Consider the following 18672-nt stretch of genomic DNA (forward strand, 5'->3'; position numbering starts at 1 on the left):
ACCCTGGGTCTCCTAGCTTTCCAAAGAAAGCATCAGACAGACAGACCTGGTCATCTGTCTGCAGTGCTAATTCAGTCTCCTCTGGGGGATCTGGTTTGATCATGGCCTGATCCACTATACATTCAGGGAAACTGCAGGGGTCCATCTCCTGCCACTGTCTGTCTCTGACCTCCAGCGGTATTTCACTACTGTGGGGGGGGGGGGCTACCACCTTCATCCCCACCAGATCATTACCCAAGAGCAGGTCAACCCCGTCCACAGGCAAACTAGGGGCAATCCGTATGGTCACCGGTCCCGAAACTAGGTCACATTCCAGGTGCACCCGGTGTACAGGTACAGGCATACACTGCCCTCCAATACCATTCACCACCATTCTGGTGTTCACTGCACTCTCTGGGAGAAAGGTCAGGCCTTTTCCCAGTAAAAGGGATCTAGTGGCCCCTGTGTCCCTGAGAATCACTATGGGCTTGCTTGCCCCACTCGAGGGGTATGGGGTTACTATCCCTTCAGATACAAAACCCTGATAACCTTCAGGAGTCCTATTAAATATTCCTGCACTTGCAGGTGTAAGCTTCCTGGGTCTCACTCTTACTGCAGTTAAAGCCACAGCTTGTTCTGCTGTGCTTACCATCAGGTTCCTGTTTTCACTAGCAGGTGTGCCCTGATTAACCCTACAGGTCTTCCATTTCATTTCCAGCAGTCAGCTTTTAAATGCCCTGCTTTATTACAGTGGAAGCACACAGGTCTCCAGGTCTCACTCTTGCTCACAGCACCTTCGTTTTTGGCTAGAGGAGAGCCCCCCCATGTCTCCTGCTTTCCTTTCCCTCCCAGGGCTGCTCGGCCTCCTATCACCTTCCCACCCTTTGTCCATTTCGGATTTGTGGGGGTGACGAGGAAAGGTTCTCCCTGGGAAACATACGAATTAGGAGCAGGAGTAGGCCGCTCAGCCCTTCGAGCCTGCTCTGCCATTCAATAAGCTCATGGCTGAACTGATTACTCCACATTTCAACCTACCCCAATAACCTTGCACCCCCTTGCTTACCAAGAATCTATCAACCTCTGCCTTAAAAAATATTCAAAGAATCTGCTTCCACTGCCTTTTGAGGAAGAGAATTCCAAAGACTCAACCCTCAGAGAAAACATTTCTCCTAATCTGTCTTAAATGGGTGACCCCCTTATTTTTAAAGGGGGGCCGCTAGTTCTAGATTCTCCCACAAGGGAGAACATCCTTTCCACGTCCACCCTGTCAAGATCCCTCAGGATCTTATTTGTTTTAATCAACCGACATAAATTAAAGCAAACTCATCGGCCAGAACAGCCACTTGCCGGGCTCTCTAGACCCGCTGCTCCTCTACATGGGTCTTTCTGGAGAGTGGGAGGGAGTTTTTAAAGATTCCTTTAACAGAATCACTTCTCTGAGAGTCTCATAGCTGAGCTATATTTTTAGTGCCCTCAGCCACTGTTCAAATGTGGCTACTTCCTACTTCTTTCAAACGCCAAATAAATTTGATTGGCGATAGGCTTCGGGTACTAATTCATATGTCCCAAGGATAGCATTTTTGGTCAGTTCATAATTTGATGAACTCTCCTCTGGCAAGAGGGAATAAACCTCATGGGTTTTTCCAGTTAGCTTGCTTTGTAATAACAAATAAAAAGCCAGGTCTCAGCTGGACATTTTAGCTGCCTTGCCAGTTTCCCAAAGGACACAAAAAATTTCTACATCTTCCTCATTGAATTTTGGAATTAGTTGAGCTAGTTTTAACAATTTTGTACCAAGCCGTGAATTTTGCTGCCCCATATTGGCCATGCTTTCACTGGGGTTACTCAGTCACCCCCGAGTTAACTCAAGCCACTTCAGCTCCCTTTCTTCGCATTCCTTCTGGAATATTCTCTCTCTCATTCCTTCTCCTATCTTTCTCTTCCCATTCCTTCTGGAAGGCTTTCTTTTTCCCTCTCCTCTGATTCAAGTTTCCTCTGTTGCAATTGTATCTTTGCTAACAATACCCTGTCTGGGTCTGCTTCTAACCCTGTTTCTGCTGCTTCAGATTCAAGGGTAAAATGGTTGGCCACTAGCCTTAGGAGTTCAGACTTCCTAGCCTTGCCATGTACAGTGATCCCACACTGCTCAGCCATTTTGCTCAACTCCTCCATAGACAATGCTTTTAACTTATCCCAAGTTACTGCACGCTGGCTTGGGGAGCTACTCACTTCAGTTGCAGCCATGTTAGTATTCAATCACAAAACCACAAGAAAACCTGTATTGAAATCTTGCTCTTGTTTTTGATTGGGAGCAATTTGGCTTCCACTTCCAATTTCTCTTGTTTGTCTCTGGGTAAAATCCTGGACAAGCCCCAAATTTCAGTTACGACCAAGTAAGAAAGGTGTCTAGGGATCCCTTTCAGCTTTCACCTGGTCTTACCATAACAAAGTTTAATTTTAAATACACCATGTTTTTAGCTCCCCCTTGGTGAATCCTTGTTCACAGCTTTCCAATTATGAGGCTAAGAAACCAACACAAACAGGTTTTCTTAGGTTTAAAGAAACGTTGAAATTTAATAAACTTAAACTCTGATTCGGTTGACGCCTACGGATACATGACACGCCCACACGAGCATGCATACACGATACACACAAGCAAATAGAGACAGAAAAGAGAGGAAAAATAAAGTGGAAAAGTTTGAGGCAATATCTGAAGAGTTTTTGTTATGGTTCTTCGAGCTCACGGTAGAGTCCTTGATTGTAGATAGATCTTGCTTTTCGTTGGGGCCCAGTATTCTTCTTAAACCTTGTTCGCTGTAGGAGACTTTTCTCTCTTGGGGTTCATTTGTCTTCAGTGGATTCAGAGGTTTGTGAGAAAGAGATAGGAGCAGACAGGAGAGATCTTCTCAGTTCAGGAGCAAACAGTCTTTCTCAGTTCAAACTGTTTGTACAATACAGAAAAACCAGGTTGCCAAGCAGGCTAGTCACGTGACTAGCTGGTCTGACCACGTCTGTTTGTGGATTTGGCTATCCCAGCAGTCATTCTGAAATTTGAACTCCCTCACCTTCAATGTCTGGTGCTCAAAGTCCATTGTGGGTTAAACTGGATAAGGGAAGTAACCTCTCTTGTCCCTATAGGTATGCAAATGTCCTCCATCCAAGTCTGGTAGCCCTTTTAACAGGCTTTCTCTTCCCAGCAACAATTTGAAATTGAATGTACAGATGGTGAAATTAATATGCCTCATTCTTGGCAGGTGGGGGCCCAGCATGACACTGTTGATGTTGTACCTTTGTTTAAAGGAAGGGGTACAGCAAGTAATTACAAACCAGTCAGCTTAATCTCAGTGGTGGGCAAACTACTGTAAAAATTCTGAATAGCAGTAGAAATCATTTAAAAAGGTGTGGATTACTCAAGAACAGTCAGCATGGATTTGTTAAGGGAAGGTGGCGTCTGACTAACTTCACTGAATTTTGAGAAGGTAAAGGTGTGGGTCGATGAGGGTAGCACATTTGATTGTAGTCCACATGCATTTTAGCAAGGCGTTTGATAAGGTCCCACATGGCCGACTGGTCAGAAAAGTAACAGCCCCATAGGGTTCCAGGGGAAGTGGTAAGTTGGATCCAAAATTGATTTCAGTGGCAGGAAGCAAAAGGCTCATGGTTGACAGGTGCTCTTGGTGACTGGAAGGCGGTTTCCAGTGGTGTTTCACAGGGCTCAGTACGATGTCTCTTGCACTGCATGGTTTGTATCAATGACTTAGATTTACATGTCTGAGGCGTGATTAAGAAGTTTGCAGATGATACAAAAATTGGCCTGCATTAATGAAGAAAGCTGTGAACTGCAGAAAGATATCAATGGACTGGTGGAGTGGGCAGAAGAGTGGCAAATGGAATTCAATCTGAAGTAGTGTGAATAATGCATTTGCAGAGGACACAAAGGCAAGGGAATACACAATAAATGGTAGGATACTGAGAAATGCAGAGGAACAGAGGGACTACGGACTGCATGTCCATAGATTTCTGAAAGGTAGCAGGTTGATAAGGTTAAGGCAGCATTTGGAATGCTTTCCTTTATTAGCAAAGGCATAGAATACAACAGCTGGGAGGTTATGCTGGACAAAAGAACAAAGAACAGTAAAGCACAGGGAACAGGCCATTCGGCCCTCCAAGCCTGCGCCGATCATGATGCCTGTCTAAACTAAAACTTCCGGGGTCCATATCCCTCTATTCCCATCCTATTCATGTATTTGTCAAGATGCCTCTTAAACGTCACTATCGTACCTACTTCCACCACCTCCCCCGGCAGCAAGTTCCAGGCACTCACCAACCTCTGTGTAAAAAAAACTTGCCTCGCACATCCCCTTTAAACTTTGCCCCTCACACCTTAAACCTATGTCCCCTAGTAACTGACTCTTCCACGCTGGGAAAAAGCTTCTGACTATCCACTCTGTCTATGCCGCTCATAACTTTGTAAACCTCTATCATGTCGCCCCTCCACCTCCGTCGTTCCAGTGAAAACAATCCGAGTTTATCCAACCTCTCCTCATAGCTAATGCCCTCCAGACCAGGCAACATCCTGGTAAACCTCTTCTGTACCCTCTCCAAAGCCTCCACGTCCTTCTGGTAGTGTGGCGACCAGAATTGCACGCAATATTCTAAGTGTGGCCTAACTAAGGTTCTGTGCAGCTGCAGCATGACTTGCCAATTTTTATACTCTATGCCCCGACCGATGAAGGCAAGCATGCCGTATGCCTTCTTGACTACCTTATCCACCTGCGTTGCCACTTTCAGTGACCTGTGGACCTGTACGCCCAGGTCTCTCTGCCTGTCAATACTGCTAAGGGTTCTGCCATTTAGTGTATACTTCCCACCTGTATTAGACCTTCCGAAATGCATTACCTCACATTTGTCCGGATTAAACTCCATCTGCCATTTCTCCGCCCAAGTCTCCAACCGATCTATATCCTGCTGTATCCTCTGACAATCCTCATCACTATCCGCAACTCCACCAACCTTTGTGTCGTCCGCAAACTTACTAATCAGACCAGCTACATTTTCCTCCAAATCATTTATATATACTACAAACAGCAAAAAGTCCCAGCACTGATCCCTGTGGAACACCACTAGTCACAGCCCTCCATTCAGAAAAGCACCCTTCCACTGCTACCCTCTGTCTTCTATGACTGAGCCAGTTCTGTATCCATCTTGCCAGCTCACCTCTGATCCCGTGTGACTTCACCTTTTGTACCAGTCTGCCGTGAGGGACCTTGTCAAAGGCTTTACTGAAGTCCAATTAGACAACATCCACTGCCCTTCCTTCATCAATCATCTTCGTCACTTCCTCAAAAAACTCAATCAAGTTAGTGAGACACGACCTCCCCTTCACAAAACCATGCTGCCTCTCGCTAATAAGTCCATTTGTTTCCAAATGGGAGTAAATCCTGTCCCGAAGAATCCTCTCTAATAATTTCCCTACCACTGATGTGGTATCCTTGCTACCCTTCTTAAACAAAGGAACAACATTGGCTATTGTCCAGTCCTCTGGGACCTCACCTGTAGCCAATAGGATACAAAGATTTCTGTCATGGCCCCAGCAATTTCTTCCCTTGCCTCCCTCAGTATTCTGGGGTAGATCCCATCAGGCCCTGGGGACTTATCTACCTTAATGTTTTTCAAGACGCCCAAGATCTCCTCCTTTTTGATATCAACATGACCCAGACTATCGACACACCCGTCCCTAGACTCATCATCCACCAAGTCCTTCTCTTTGGTGAATACTGATGCAAAGTACTCATTTAGTACCTCACACATTTCCTCTGGTTCCACGCATAGATTCCCTCCTCTATCCTTGAGTGGGCCAACCCTTTTCCTGGCTACCCTCTTGCTCTTTATATGCGTATATAAAGCCTTGGGATTCTCCTCAATCCTGTTTGCCAATGACTTTTCATGACCCCTTTTAGCCCTCCTGACTCCTTGCTTAAGTTCCTTCCTACTTTCTCTATATTCCTCAAGGGATTCGTCTGTTCCTAGCCTTCCAGCCCTTATGAATGCTTCCTTTTTCTTTTTGACTCGGCTCACAATATCCCTTGTTATCCAAGGTTCCCGAAACTTGCCAAACTTATCCTTCATCCTCACAGGAACATGCTGGTCCTGGATTCTAATCAACTGATGTTTCAAAGACTCCCACATGTCAGATGTTGATTTACCCTCAAACAGCCGCCCCCAATTTAAATTCTTCAGTTCCTGCCTAATATTGTTATAATTAGCCTTCCCCCAATTTAGCACCTTCACCCGAGGACTACTCTTGTCATTATCGACAAGTACCTTAAAACTTACAGAATTATGGTCACTGTTCCCGAAATGCTCCCCTACTGAAACTTCGACCACCTGGCCGGGCTCATTCCTCAATACCAGGTCCAGTACGGCCCCTTCCCGAATTGGACTATCTACATATTGTTTCAAGAAGCCCTCCTGGATGCTCCTTACAAATTCTGCCCCATCAAAGCCCCTAGCACTAAGTGAGTCCCAGTCAATATTGGGGAAGTTAAAATCACCCACCACTACAACCCTGTTACCTTTACATCTTTCCAAAATCTGTCTACATATCTACTCCTCTATCTCCCGCTAACTGTTGGGAGGCCTGTAGTAAACCCCCAATATCGTGACTACACCCTTCCTATTCCTGAGCTCTACCCATATTGCCTCGCTGCATGACCCCTCCGAGGTGTCCTCCCGCAGTACAGCTGTGATATTCTCCTTAACCAGTAATGCAACTCCCCCACCCCTTTTACATCCCCTCTATCCCGCCTGAAGCATCTAAATCCTTGTCCTTCCCTCAACCAAGTCTCTAATAGCAACATCATCATAGTTCCAAGTACTAACCCAAGCTCTAAGTTCATCTGCCTTACCGGTTATACTTCTCGCATTGAAACAAATGCACTTCAGATCACCAGTCCCGCTGTGCTCAGCAACATCTCCCTGCCTGCTCTTCCTCTCAGTCTTACTGGTCTTATTCACTAGTTCCCCCTCAGTTATTTCACCTGCTGACCTACCTGCTCTGGTTCCCACCCCCATGCCACACTAATTTAAACCCTCCCGAGTGACGCTAGAAAACCTCACAGCCAGGATATTTGTGCCCCTCCAGTTTAGATGCAAGCCATCCTTCTTGTACAGGTCCCACCTGGAAATGTATAAAACACTAGTTACAGCTGGAGTACTGTATGCAGTTCTGGTCACTGCATTGCAGAAAGGATGTGATCGCACTAGAGATATTACAGAGGAGATTTATAAAGATGTTACAAGGAATGGAGAATTTTAGCAATGAGGCAAGTTTGGATAGGCTGGGATTGTTTTCTTTGGAAGGGAGATCGAGGTGTATAAAATTATGATGGGCCTAGAGAGAGTGGATAGGATGGACATATTTCTCTTTACAGACAGGTTAATAACTAGAGGGCATAGATTTAAAGTCACTGATAGAGGGATTAGAGGGGATGAGCAGACATTGTTCACCCAGAAGGTGGTGCAGATCTGGAACACACCGCCTGAAAAGGATGGGTAGAGGCAGAAACCCTCATAACATTTAAAAAATATTTGGATATGCACTTGAAGTGCCATAAGCTACTGGGCTACTGATCAAGAGGTGGAAAGTGGGATTAGGCTGGATAGCTCTTTTTCAGCTGGCATTGATACAATGGGCTGAATGGCCTCCTTCTGTCCTGTAAACTTTCTATGTTTCAGTTGTTCCACTTACAAATTGCAGGCGGGCCCCCAGTCACTGATCTGACAATAGTGAAAGAAATGATTGGGTGTTGTACCACACAGAGATGGAATCAGTGATACCTAGGGCAACTCCACACAGTCACCAGGGCAGTACTCAAGCCCCGATTCTCAATATTCAGGCAGGGTTTTGAATGGAAATATTAAAAATAATGGATCAGCCACCAGAATTTCCATTTTTAAAATTGAGAAGTGTTTTTTCCCCATCCATTTAAACCACAGGTCAAATGGTCCTGACAGCATCACATCATAGAGGAGATGGTGGAGCTCCTGCCAATCTCCTGACCGTCAGCAACGTGCACTGCGATTAGCTGTTACCAGTTTTGTGGCTTTTACCTCATTCCCACAGCTTTTTTGGAGAAAGTTCCTTAAAATAGCAGCTGCAGCTCGATATTCAACCACAGGTTACTTCACAAAAAGGAGGCAATACAAGAGACTGGAATGGTTGTAATAAGCACCATAGTGACATCACATCAGTCTGGTTTATAAACTTCAGTGATTCCTGAAAAATGATTCAATCTCCTGCCTCATAATCCAATCAAAATCCTCCCCAACTATTCTGGATGCAAAGCGCTGGTCAAACACAACCTCTGTACTGAAGCTACAGATGTATTAGCATGCTTGACTTTACAGCTCCTGACCGACAGGTGTTTTGTCCAATGAATAGCAGTGCCACTCAGTCACGCTGCCTGGTCCAAAACGCAGACCAAATGGAGTATTTCTAAGCATGCTGGGTGCCTGTGCTAAACAGGTCTTACAGATCCCAAACAGGCAACAGATCTTTCAGGTATACAAGTAGAAATAGGGCTGATTAGGCAGACTCAAACCCTACCACCAATTTTAGCAAGCTGCCCAGCTTTCGATTGGCCAAATTACTGGTAGCCACCCTGTGAATTTGACTCAACAGCCTATGTGGAGCGGGGGTTGCAAAATGGAATTAAGCAGTTTCTCAACTACAGGCTACTGCCAGACAAAGCATGGGCTCAAAAACAGAAATGACGGAAGAAAATTCAAGAAACATTGCCAAGAATATTCAGTGAAAAGGAAAACACGTTAACAGACAGCGACTGAGATCGAATTTAAAAAAAAATCAGAAACAGAAAATACAGCAGCCATACAAATCGTCAGGCCTCTAGACTATATACTGAACTACCCCACTCACTAAAGACTAAGGCTGCAGCCTGGTACAATCCATACTAAGCTGGGGCGGGGTCTGCTTACAAAAAGAACATGTGCCAATGTAGGAAATAGGCCTCAAATCGAGCCTGCGCACAGCAATCATTTTCTAAAAAAAAAGTTTCGAAGTCTAAAAACGATCTTTCACTCTTCAAAATTATTGGCAACTATTTGAGTTTGGGTAGTGGTAAGACCATGAAAGATGAGAGTTGACTATCAGGACAGTGCACCGCACATTTCCACACACATTCTTTGAGATTTAAGAAAGAAACTTGTGCGAAACACTGCGGGTATCTTTGCATAGCACTAATACAACTTGGGGGATTTCTTCCTGGCTAGATTTTCAAGTCCGACTTTATAAATACTGCAAATAGGCCTGAGCACCTTTGAAGCAGAGGGCAGGCCCTCAAAACAGGAGTATGGTCTGCAGAGACTGCATCACAAGCACACAGACACCAGAGATTGAGCTACAGGGATCCCCTTTGAAAGTGAAGATGTAGTGGCAGCGGTGGGTGAGGGGGGGAGGGGGGGAGGGGGGGGGGGGGAGGAGCCTGCTCCAAAGAGGCCAGGTTATGGACCATTTCAGCGGTGAGATACTGATGCCGTGTTGAAGTCGGAGTTGACAAGATTTTCCTTTACATTCAACTCTTTCATGCCATCTTTTTAAAACCAGAGGCATACAAATACTATGACACAATCACTGCTTTGAGTGAAAGGGTGATGACATCGCAATAAAAACAACTTGCACTCATATGCAGCGTCTTCCATGTAAAAAAAAAATCCCACAGCACCTCACAGTAAATGAGGGAAACAGACACTGAGCCAAGAGGAAACATTACGAAGGGCAACCTTGGTAAAAGGAGAATCATGAAGCAGGAATAGGAGGCAGAGGGGTTTAGGGAAGGCATGGGGCCTAGGCAGCTGAAAGCAAAGCCACCTATGGTGGGGCAAAGGGTGGGAGTGTATGCACAAGAGACTGAAGTCAGAAGAGTGGAGAGTTCGGGGAGGGTAACTTACAAGGCTGGAGAAGGTCAGAGACATATTTAAACACGAGGATGAGAATTTTAAATCTGTGTTCTTGGGGGCTGGGGGTAAAGTGCAAGTTAATAAGGATGAGGTGATTGCCGAGGCAATCTAGTGACAGATGGGTTATAGGCTACAGAGGTTTACTTGAGGTGATGATTATGGAGAATGGAAGACTGTGCAAGAAATCACTGGAGATGACAAAGGCATGACAGAGGGTTGGAACGGCAGATGGAATAAAATAGTGCAAACGTGGGCGACGTTATGGAGGCGGAAGTAGGTGACCTTTATGACAAAAGGAGACAGGATCTGAAGTTCAGTTTGGAGTAGAATAGGATTCGGAGGTTGCAAACAGCCTGGTTCCACTGAGACAGTGACGTGGGTGGGCGCTGGAGTTGCTAGCTAGCGTCTGGATTTTTTTTTTTTGCACAGCTGAGGATGATGGCTTTGGTTTAACACTCCCTTGGATGCTTTACACTAAGGTTATTTCTTCCAGCTGATGTAACACATCCAGGGGAGTGTTCAACATTGACGCACACATCTAAACCAAAAATCACATTTCCACTACGTCACTGCCTATCCTTAAGCTAAGAAGACCTACATAGTGCATTGTTGATATAATCACACACTGCATTTCTGTTCCTACACCAATACAGAAACCTCAAACTCCATATCATCTCTCAATATCCTGAGCAAATTGGACTCAAGATACAAAATCTGAGCCTGTGTCCAAATCAAGATTGAGACAACTGGGTTTTAACCTGGAGTTTTCTCCAGGAACACATCGGTTTCTGTCTCGTTGTGGAGTGATGTTCTGAAGGAACTAGGGCGAGGAGACCCACCACATCTCCATCCTGAAAACTGCCCTCTGAACTTTCCTTCCACCACATTTCTTTTAATGACACTGGGGCCAGGACAGGGGAGGATGAAGAGTCAGGGTTGGGACACTGGCTGATTTCCCCTATCTGCCCTTCAGTCGCTGAAGCACAAAGAACAAAAGGCGGCTTTGGTGGAGGAACTATAGCAGTAGGGATCAGGAGGACTGGGTAAGCATTAAGAAATGGCTACTTCTCCATCGCCCAACATTCCACAAGAAGTCTTCCACTGAAGCTTAGCTCATTCAAAGCCACTATTTGATTCAAGACCTTAGAGGGTTTCTGCCCCTTTAACAATGGGCCTGTCACTTTAAAACGCTGCAGCAAGTACTTCACTGGGATACAGTACTTTCAGTACAGGTCTGCCATTAGTGAAGACGTACATTATCGCACAGTATTGAAGCTCATTTCCTTAAGTACGGTTTTCCCACAAGTATATTGGTACTAATGTACTCTAAGTAAATGTAATCACTGCCTTGGCTGGCCAACTTACGATAACCCGATAGTTTCATGGTCACTGTAACTGATACTAGCTTTTTTTATTCCACATTTATTTAATTGAGTTTAAAATGCCCCAGGTGCCAAGGAAGGATTTGAACACCTGTCTCTGGATTATCAGTCCAGGCCTCTGGATTACAAGAACCATAACACAGCCATTATGTTACCGTTTGTTTTCTAACAATAGGCAGGGGTAACCTTGGAGGTTCAGTTACTCACCTGATCCCATGGTTTGAGGAGCGTACTCTGTAGCAGCGCGTTAACATTTTCTGCCCCTCTGGGTGACAGCACTTCAAGTTCTTGTTTGCCACTGCTGAGTAATTTCTAAATCTGAGAAAGGTCTGCACCGAAACTCCACTCAGACAGGAAACCTGCAGCAGCAGCGGTGGCTCATGGACTCGGCAGATACCTGCCAGGACGCACTAACTCCAAAATTAGCCATTGTAACGCTTACCTAAATGGATGATCTCACAACACCAAGCAAGCCCACTTCCTATTGCAACCCACAAACAGCATCAGATAGAAGATAGGGGAAGTGATTAACAAACTCCACTCCCTGCTCCAACCAAAAGGTCAAACAGCTATCAGAAACATCATTTGTATTCTGTGCCAATTTCTTTATGACACCAAGGAGGAACTGGTTTGGAGAAGTTAACCTGGAAATGGATTTGATTCACAATGATAAACGTTACTCCCCAAGCTTCTGAAATGGACATATTTGGTTACAACTATAGCCCTGCCCTTCCCCTGTGGAACTGCTTCACACAATCCCTCTCCCCAATTCCAATGTAGCTGATTCATGCAACTCTCAGACACTAAAATAAAAGCAAAATACTGCGGATGCTGGAAATCTGAAATAAAAACAAGAAATGCTGGAATCACTCAGCAGGTCTGGCAGCATCTGTGGAAAGAGAAGCAGAGTTAACGTTTCGGGTCAGTGACCCTTCATCGGAACTGACAAATATTAGAAGTCACAGGTTATAAACCTCTACATTGGGGAGACTAAGCGCAGACTGGGTGACCACTTTGCGGAACATCTCCGCTCAGTCCGCAAGCAGGACCCTGAGCTTCCGGTTGCTTGCCATTTCAACACTCCTCCCTGCTCTTATGCTCACATCTCTGTCCTGGGATTGCTGCAGTGTTCCAGTGAACATCAACGCAAGCTCGAGGAACAGCATCTCATTTACCGATTAGGCACACTACAGCCTGCTGGACTGAACATTGAGTTCAATAATTTCAGAGCATGACAGCCCCCCATTTTACTTTCATTTTTAGTCATTTTTTCTTTCTTTTTTACAATCTTTTTTTTTGCATTTATTTCATTTCATCTTAGTTTGTTCAGTTTGCTTACCCACTGTTATTTTTTCAGGTTTGCACTTGCTGCTGTTCAATATTCAGTGTATTTACACCTAATCTGTACTAATGCTTTGTCTTTCAACACACCATTAACATATTGTTTGCCTTTGCCCCGTGACCTTTTGGTCAGCTATGTGGCCTGGTCCAATCTAGACCTCCTTTGTTATCTCTTGCCCCACCCCCACCTCACTTGCTTATAACCTGTGACTTTCCTAATAATTTGTCAGTTCCGATGAAGGGTCACTGACCCGAAACGTTAACTCTGCTTCTCTTTCCACAGATACTGCCAGACCTGCTGAGTGATTCCAGCATTTCTTGTTTTTATTAACTCTCAGACACTGTTGGAATCCACTCATTCACTGCACTACAGCAGGTGCATGCAAACTGCAGCCACATACATCCCTCCAAGCCCTGGCCCTCAAAGCTCAGGAAACTCAGTTCTAATTTTCCTTTTATTTGCTAACTTACCTACTGTTACCAATCTTCCAGGAATTGAAGATTAATCTGTTTGACACTGCTGACAGCAACTGGTGGAGGGTGGGGGGGTGGGGAGGAGAAATCATAGGAAAATAAAAAAAGTGTTTGCTTTCCCATTTTTCTTTGAATATTTCCGTATAGTTCTAAAAATATCGGCGATGGGAGAAAAAAAAAATGTCTGTTTCACTGGACAGGGCAGTGGAGGTGGAAGGTCATATGACAAAGTCTCCAGGAATACATCCAAACAAAGTTGGCAACCTTAAGCCTGCCCTGCTCGAATTCAGAGCCAACAGCACTAAGGACAGATTCTCCTGGCTCACAAATAAACCCCCAAAACAGAACACCAAGATTAGCTAGTATCAGCAAGTTGATGATGTTGGATCAAAGGTTACATCAACCGCCAACTATGGTTCACAATAACATGCTTGATGGAACATACAGAATGTACTTTATTCATATACAGCAGGTCTATCTACACAGTAGCTTTCGATTTCTGTATCTTTCAAGCTCTCCAAGTAACTGTTGAAAACCATGCTCCTTTATATACCTTAGTTTACCTTTATCAAAAAAGGTAGATGTCACAGAAGACATATGTTACTGAATCCTGTGGAAAACAATTTACATAAACAGTATTAGTTATTTACTTCAAATATATTTTCCTCAAACAAGGCTTCTAGAACCATCTGTTCTTGAAAATTTTAGTAGTTTTATTAACAGCTTGCCTTCCTAAACATCCAGCCTATACTATAGTTAATTGACCTGTTTATGACACTAGCCACTCAAGTTATACTTCACACAGTCAATGCCATCCCAGTCACATTTCCTTGCTGAGGCATCCCACAGTTTTCTTGCATCTTAGAAAGCATTATGACCAGTTATAGTTATATAGTTCAGCTTTATTATTAACACTTACTTCGATAAGATGTCCAACATTAAATTAACAGGAACATGGATTTTAAACTGCAATTATGGATTCAAGGGGCAAACATTACTGTGCTCAAGAACACTAAGTTTGTATCCCTCTTGGGACTCAATAACTGAAAATTGGAAGTATATTTTTCTGTACTTGCAAATATTAATACTTGCACTAATTCTTTTGGTTAAGAGATGAAATGCACATTAAATGCCTGGAGAGGATAGGGTCAATATTATACACATGGAGCACTACTTCCTGTGATATCGTCCAAACGGTAAGTGCTCTGTTGGGCCGCCTCCCCTGACAGTTCCATTGGCATCAGCAGCCCTTGGGTGTCTCAAACAAGCAGTCGTTCTTCATCGGTGAGCATATAGGGCAGGTCATTCACCCACAGAGGGTGAACAGTCCAAGCCAAACACGTCCTGAATAAACTTTGACATGCACACTTCCCAGTAGGAGTCACCAGGCAGCAATCAGGAACAGGAACCTTGGATATTTTTTAAGCCTACAAACACTAGGTCACAAATTACAGACTAAAGTCTTACCACTGGCCTATCAAACTCCCAGGAGGTACAGCATGAATTAGAACCTGAGAAAAGATTCCTCTCCACTGTCCCATCATAAACTTCAACATCAACTGTAACAAGAACAAATATCTCTAAAGATGGGGGTGGTTAGTAGTCAGTAAAAGACCCTAAGATCATTTGGGAGACATTTAAGAGCAGAGAGGAAAATGATGAAGGCTTACAGACAGAGGTCCAGAGGGCAGGGCATAGTGTTAAACAGAGCACCCACTAATGCATTCAGCCAAGAGTAAGCAATAAACAGACGGAGCAGAAGAGCGTACAAGAGGGATTTATGACTAGGGGAAGTGCATCAGTCTTGGGTCGGTGGTAGCACTCTTGCCTCAAATCAGAAGGTTGTCAGTTCAATCCCCATTCCAGAGACACGAGCACATAATGCAGGTTGACACTTTAGTGCAGCACTCAGCCACTCCTGCACGGTTAGTGGCTCTGTCTTTTGGATGAGATGTTAACCCAAGGCTGTATCTGCCCACTGGGTGGATATAAAAGTCCTAGTGTCCTGGCCAACATTTATCTCTCAACTATCATTAAAAATAGATAACATGGTCTTTATCTCTTTGCTGTACTTCAATGGTTGTGAAAAACATTGGGCCATCCAAAAGCTGCGAAAAATGTTGTATAAATATACCCATCAATATTATCTTTCCATCCTATATAGTTAGTATTAATTGATGACATTACTAAGTACTGACAGTGCTGTTCTACAAACTGGTATTAAAACAGAGCTTGGCAATACTTGAGACACCTCTTCAGGCACTGCGTAATTGCAAGTTTCTCCCAAGCTATAAAGGATGAAGAGAATTATTGACATTTTTCTACAACCTGGCAATATCAATTGCCGACAGTCCTCTATAGACAGGCAGTATAGCACAGACTGTTAATAAATGCCAGTGACCAATTATTTACAGAATGTTGATATTCATCAATACAGTATAAAATGCCAGCATGATAGAAATGGGGATCATCATGCAAAACATTGCTATTACTACAGACTGGCAGTACCCGTGGATCTTATTTGGATTTCTGGATTTCAAACTGTCACTGTCTGACTCTACAATAGTGCACACAACCCCCAAACTTTTTTTTTTTATTTCCAAAATATACTTTATTCATAAAAATCTGTAAAAATTACATTGCCAAACAGTTTCCAAACAGCACCAAAAAATACAAACATTGCAAGGGAGATCAGTTTCCTTCAATACTATCATGAGTTTCTTCCCAACCCTTCCGTTTCACAATTGTCATGTCAATTACAGTTTTACATTTACAGCAATTCAGAATATTAACGATACAGTTCGAGGGGTTTCCCATGGATCCAGCCCCTCAGTCTAGCTTGGTGGGGGAACCTTACACTGTGGTCTTTCCCCATTGAGCCTTTGCTGCGGCTGCCCCAAGCTTTAGTGCGTCCCTCAGCACGTAGTCCTGGACCTTGGAATGTGCCAGTCTGCAACATTCGGTGGTGGACAACTCTTTGCGCTGGAAGACCAGCAAGTTTCGGGCAGACCAAAGGGCGTCTTTCACCGAATTGATAGTCCTCCAGCAGCAGTTGATGTTTGTCTCGGTGTGCGTCCCTGGGAACAGCCCGTAGAGCACAGACTCCTGTGTTACAGAGCTGCTTGGGATGAACCTTGACAAAAACCACTGCATCTCTTTCCACACCTGCTTTGCAAAGGCACATTCCAGGAGGAGGTGGGCGACCGTCTCTTCCCCACCACAGCCAACGCGGGGGCACTGTGCGGAGGGGGCGAGACTTCGGGTGTGCATGAAGGATCTGACGGGGAGGGCCCTTCTCACCACCAGCCAAGCTACGTCTTGGTGCTTGTTTGAAAGTTCTGGTGATGAGGCATTCCGCCAAATGACTTTGACGGTCTGCTCGGGGAACCATCCGACAGGATCCACCGTTTCCTTTTCCCGTAGGGCCTTGAGGACATTCCGTGCAGACCACTGCCTGATGGACCGGTGGTCAAAGGTGTTTTTCCGCAGAAACTGCTCCACGAAGGATAGGTGGTACGGCACGTCCCAACTGCACGGAGCGTTCCGCGGCAATGTGCACACAACCCCCAAACCCCCAGCCCACCCATGTGAAAGACTAACCTTGCAATGTACACACCGTTTACTGTACAACAGACCAGTCTTTCAATACCACACACATCACTGTAACACTAGTTAACTGTGCAACAGTGTGTGCACATCACTGACAGATCCACTACAACCGCGTGAAAAGATTACAGAATTATTCCATAATACTGCAGACATATCTGTAAAACCTACTGATCCAAGAATAAATACTGCACAGACCAGAGCAGGATAGATGAACCTAACAATAGAGTAGACATTGATTCATCATTAACTAGTAGCAAAAATGTCTGATAAAGCTCTATTTGTGACCTATTATCTATGATGTAATTTGGTTCATTATTTATACCTGAAATGCTACAGTGCAGAATATTCATACTGTATCACTGTATAGTGGAATAGGTCACCCACAAACAGCGTGGGGATGGTTAGAAAATGTGGTAAATGGTACTTATTTCAGTGTACACCACATGTGGTACACCCGTGTCTGCAGTACATTGCTTGCTACATGCAGTATTGTTGAAACATTTATCGGTACAACTTCCTGCAGGTAAAATTGTATTTACGCCAATACACTTGTGGGATATTCTTAATTTAAACCGCTCCCGTGCCAGTGCCCTCATAAGTACTTCACCTTGAGTGTTATGCAGCTCAAAAATTCTCTTCAGATACAACCTAAATGTGGAAGACCAAATCAAGAATTTTACTGAACTGTTTTTCACTATTCTGGCACATATAGTTGGAAAACTTCACAAGGTCACCATTACAATGTACTGAAATCCCATGGACAATGCTGGTACTGTGCAGTGCGTATTATACAAAGATGCATTGTATGCAATTTACAGAATAAACATGAGCTGAGTTTCAGGTCAATAAATCTCTATTGCTTTGAATGAGCAGAGGATGTGGACCAGGGTTAATGCTGACTGAAGTGGGTGCAGACTGCGTGTACACTGCACACGGAGTCAGGAGCTCGGGTTCCTACCTGAAGCAGGCGTTGTGCCAATCTGTATTAAGAGCCTGAAGATACTGACCATCATAGATAGAGCGACCACATCCTGCACAGCATGGCAAACATCCTCCTGCAACCCAAGACTGAATGTTAACACATACCCCAGTAACTTAGTGTAACAGAATAGAGCCCAGCTGAGCGATGCACCGTTCCTGCAATCAGACCAGGCCCATTACACACACTGTATAGTAACTCAATACAAAGGAGGGCCCATCAAGACATACACCCAGCTGCTGCCAGAGACAAAGCACAATACAACCGACTGGAGCCCAGCAAGGCCATGCGTCTTGCTGCAACTAGACATTAACATACAGTACAGCAACTCAATGCAACAGAATGGAGCCTAACAGAACATGCAACCAGAAAGAAATATATAAACACCAACACAAATAGCTCAACGCAATGTTACAAAATTTAGCTTCCAGTAAAGTCTCATAAGTAACTCAAGAGTAATAAAATGCAACTGAATCGAGCTCGGGACAGCAAAGTCCTCCTAAATAAGGCACAAGTGTTGCAGTAGCCCGGAATGACTGACTGCATCGACACATTGTCAGGCACAACCCACCCTCCTCCTCTCCCATCCGATCGTCCCTCCAGGTACAGCACAGCAGCATCAACCACATCCAGAGCCGACAGTCCTGCCACCCTTGAACCGGACTGTGCCGAGCAAGCTCGAACTGAACTGCAGCTCTCTGCACTCAAACACACAGCGGCTGGCCAACTGGCAACTGATCCTGAGACTTGCAGCAGAATCGCTGCAAACTGCACAATAATGCAATTCCTGCAGCAGGGAGGTTCACAGCAATGCAGTCACAACACCAACAGAACTGGGTCAGACACTGCAACCTCTGTATCATTATGGAAACACTCCAATGCAGTCCCTACATCTACTTTTCAGGCTGGAATTTCATCACGGAGTGCAAA

General features: G+C 44.6%; 1 protein-coding gene across 2 annotated transcripts in view; it reads right to left on the reverse strand.

Moving 5' to 3' along the window:
* The window catches only part of limk1a (LIM domain kinase 1a), a 55465-nt gene extending 37000 nt beyond the window's left edge, over window positions 1-18465 (reverse strand). Inside the window, exons 1-2 of one of the 2 annotated variants that reach the window (XM_068009942.1) lie at window positions 18314-18465; window positions 17722-17818 (exon numbers count right to left, since the gene is read on the reverse strand). In XM_068009942.1, coding sequence (XP_067866043.1) covers window positions 17722-17818; window positions 18314-18371 — 155 coding nt within the window. In that variant the 5' untranslated portion in view covers window positions 18372-18465. Of the gene's footprint in view, window positions 1-11546; window positions 11688-17721; window positions 17819-18313 lie in introns of those variants that run through there. The other variant, XM_068009943.1, reaches the window with a different exon arrangement.
* Window positions 18466-18672: the final 207 nt, after the last annotated feature.

Source organism: Heterodontus francisci, chromosome 30 (genome assembly GCF_036365525.1).
Source record: "Heterodontus francisci isolate sHetFra1 chromosome 30, sHetFra1.hap1, whole genome shotgun sequence".
Lineage (NCBI taxonomy): Eukaryota > Metazoa > Chordata > Chondrichthyes > Heterodontiformes > Heterodontidae > Heterodontus > Heterodontus francisci.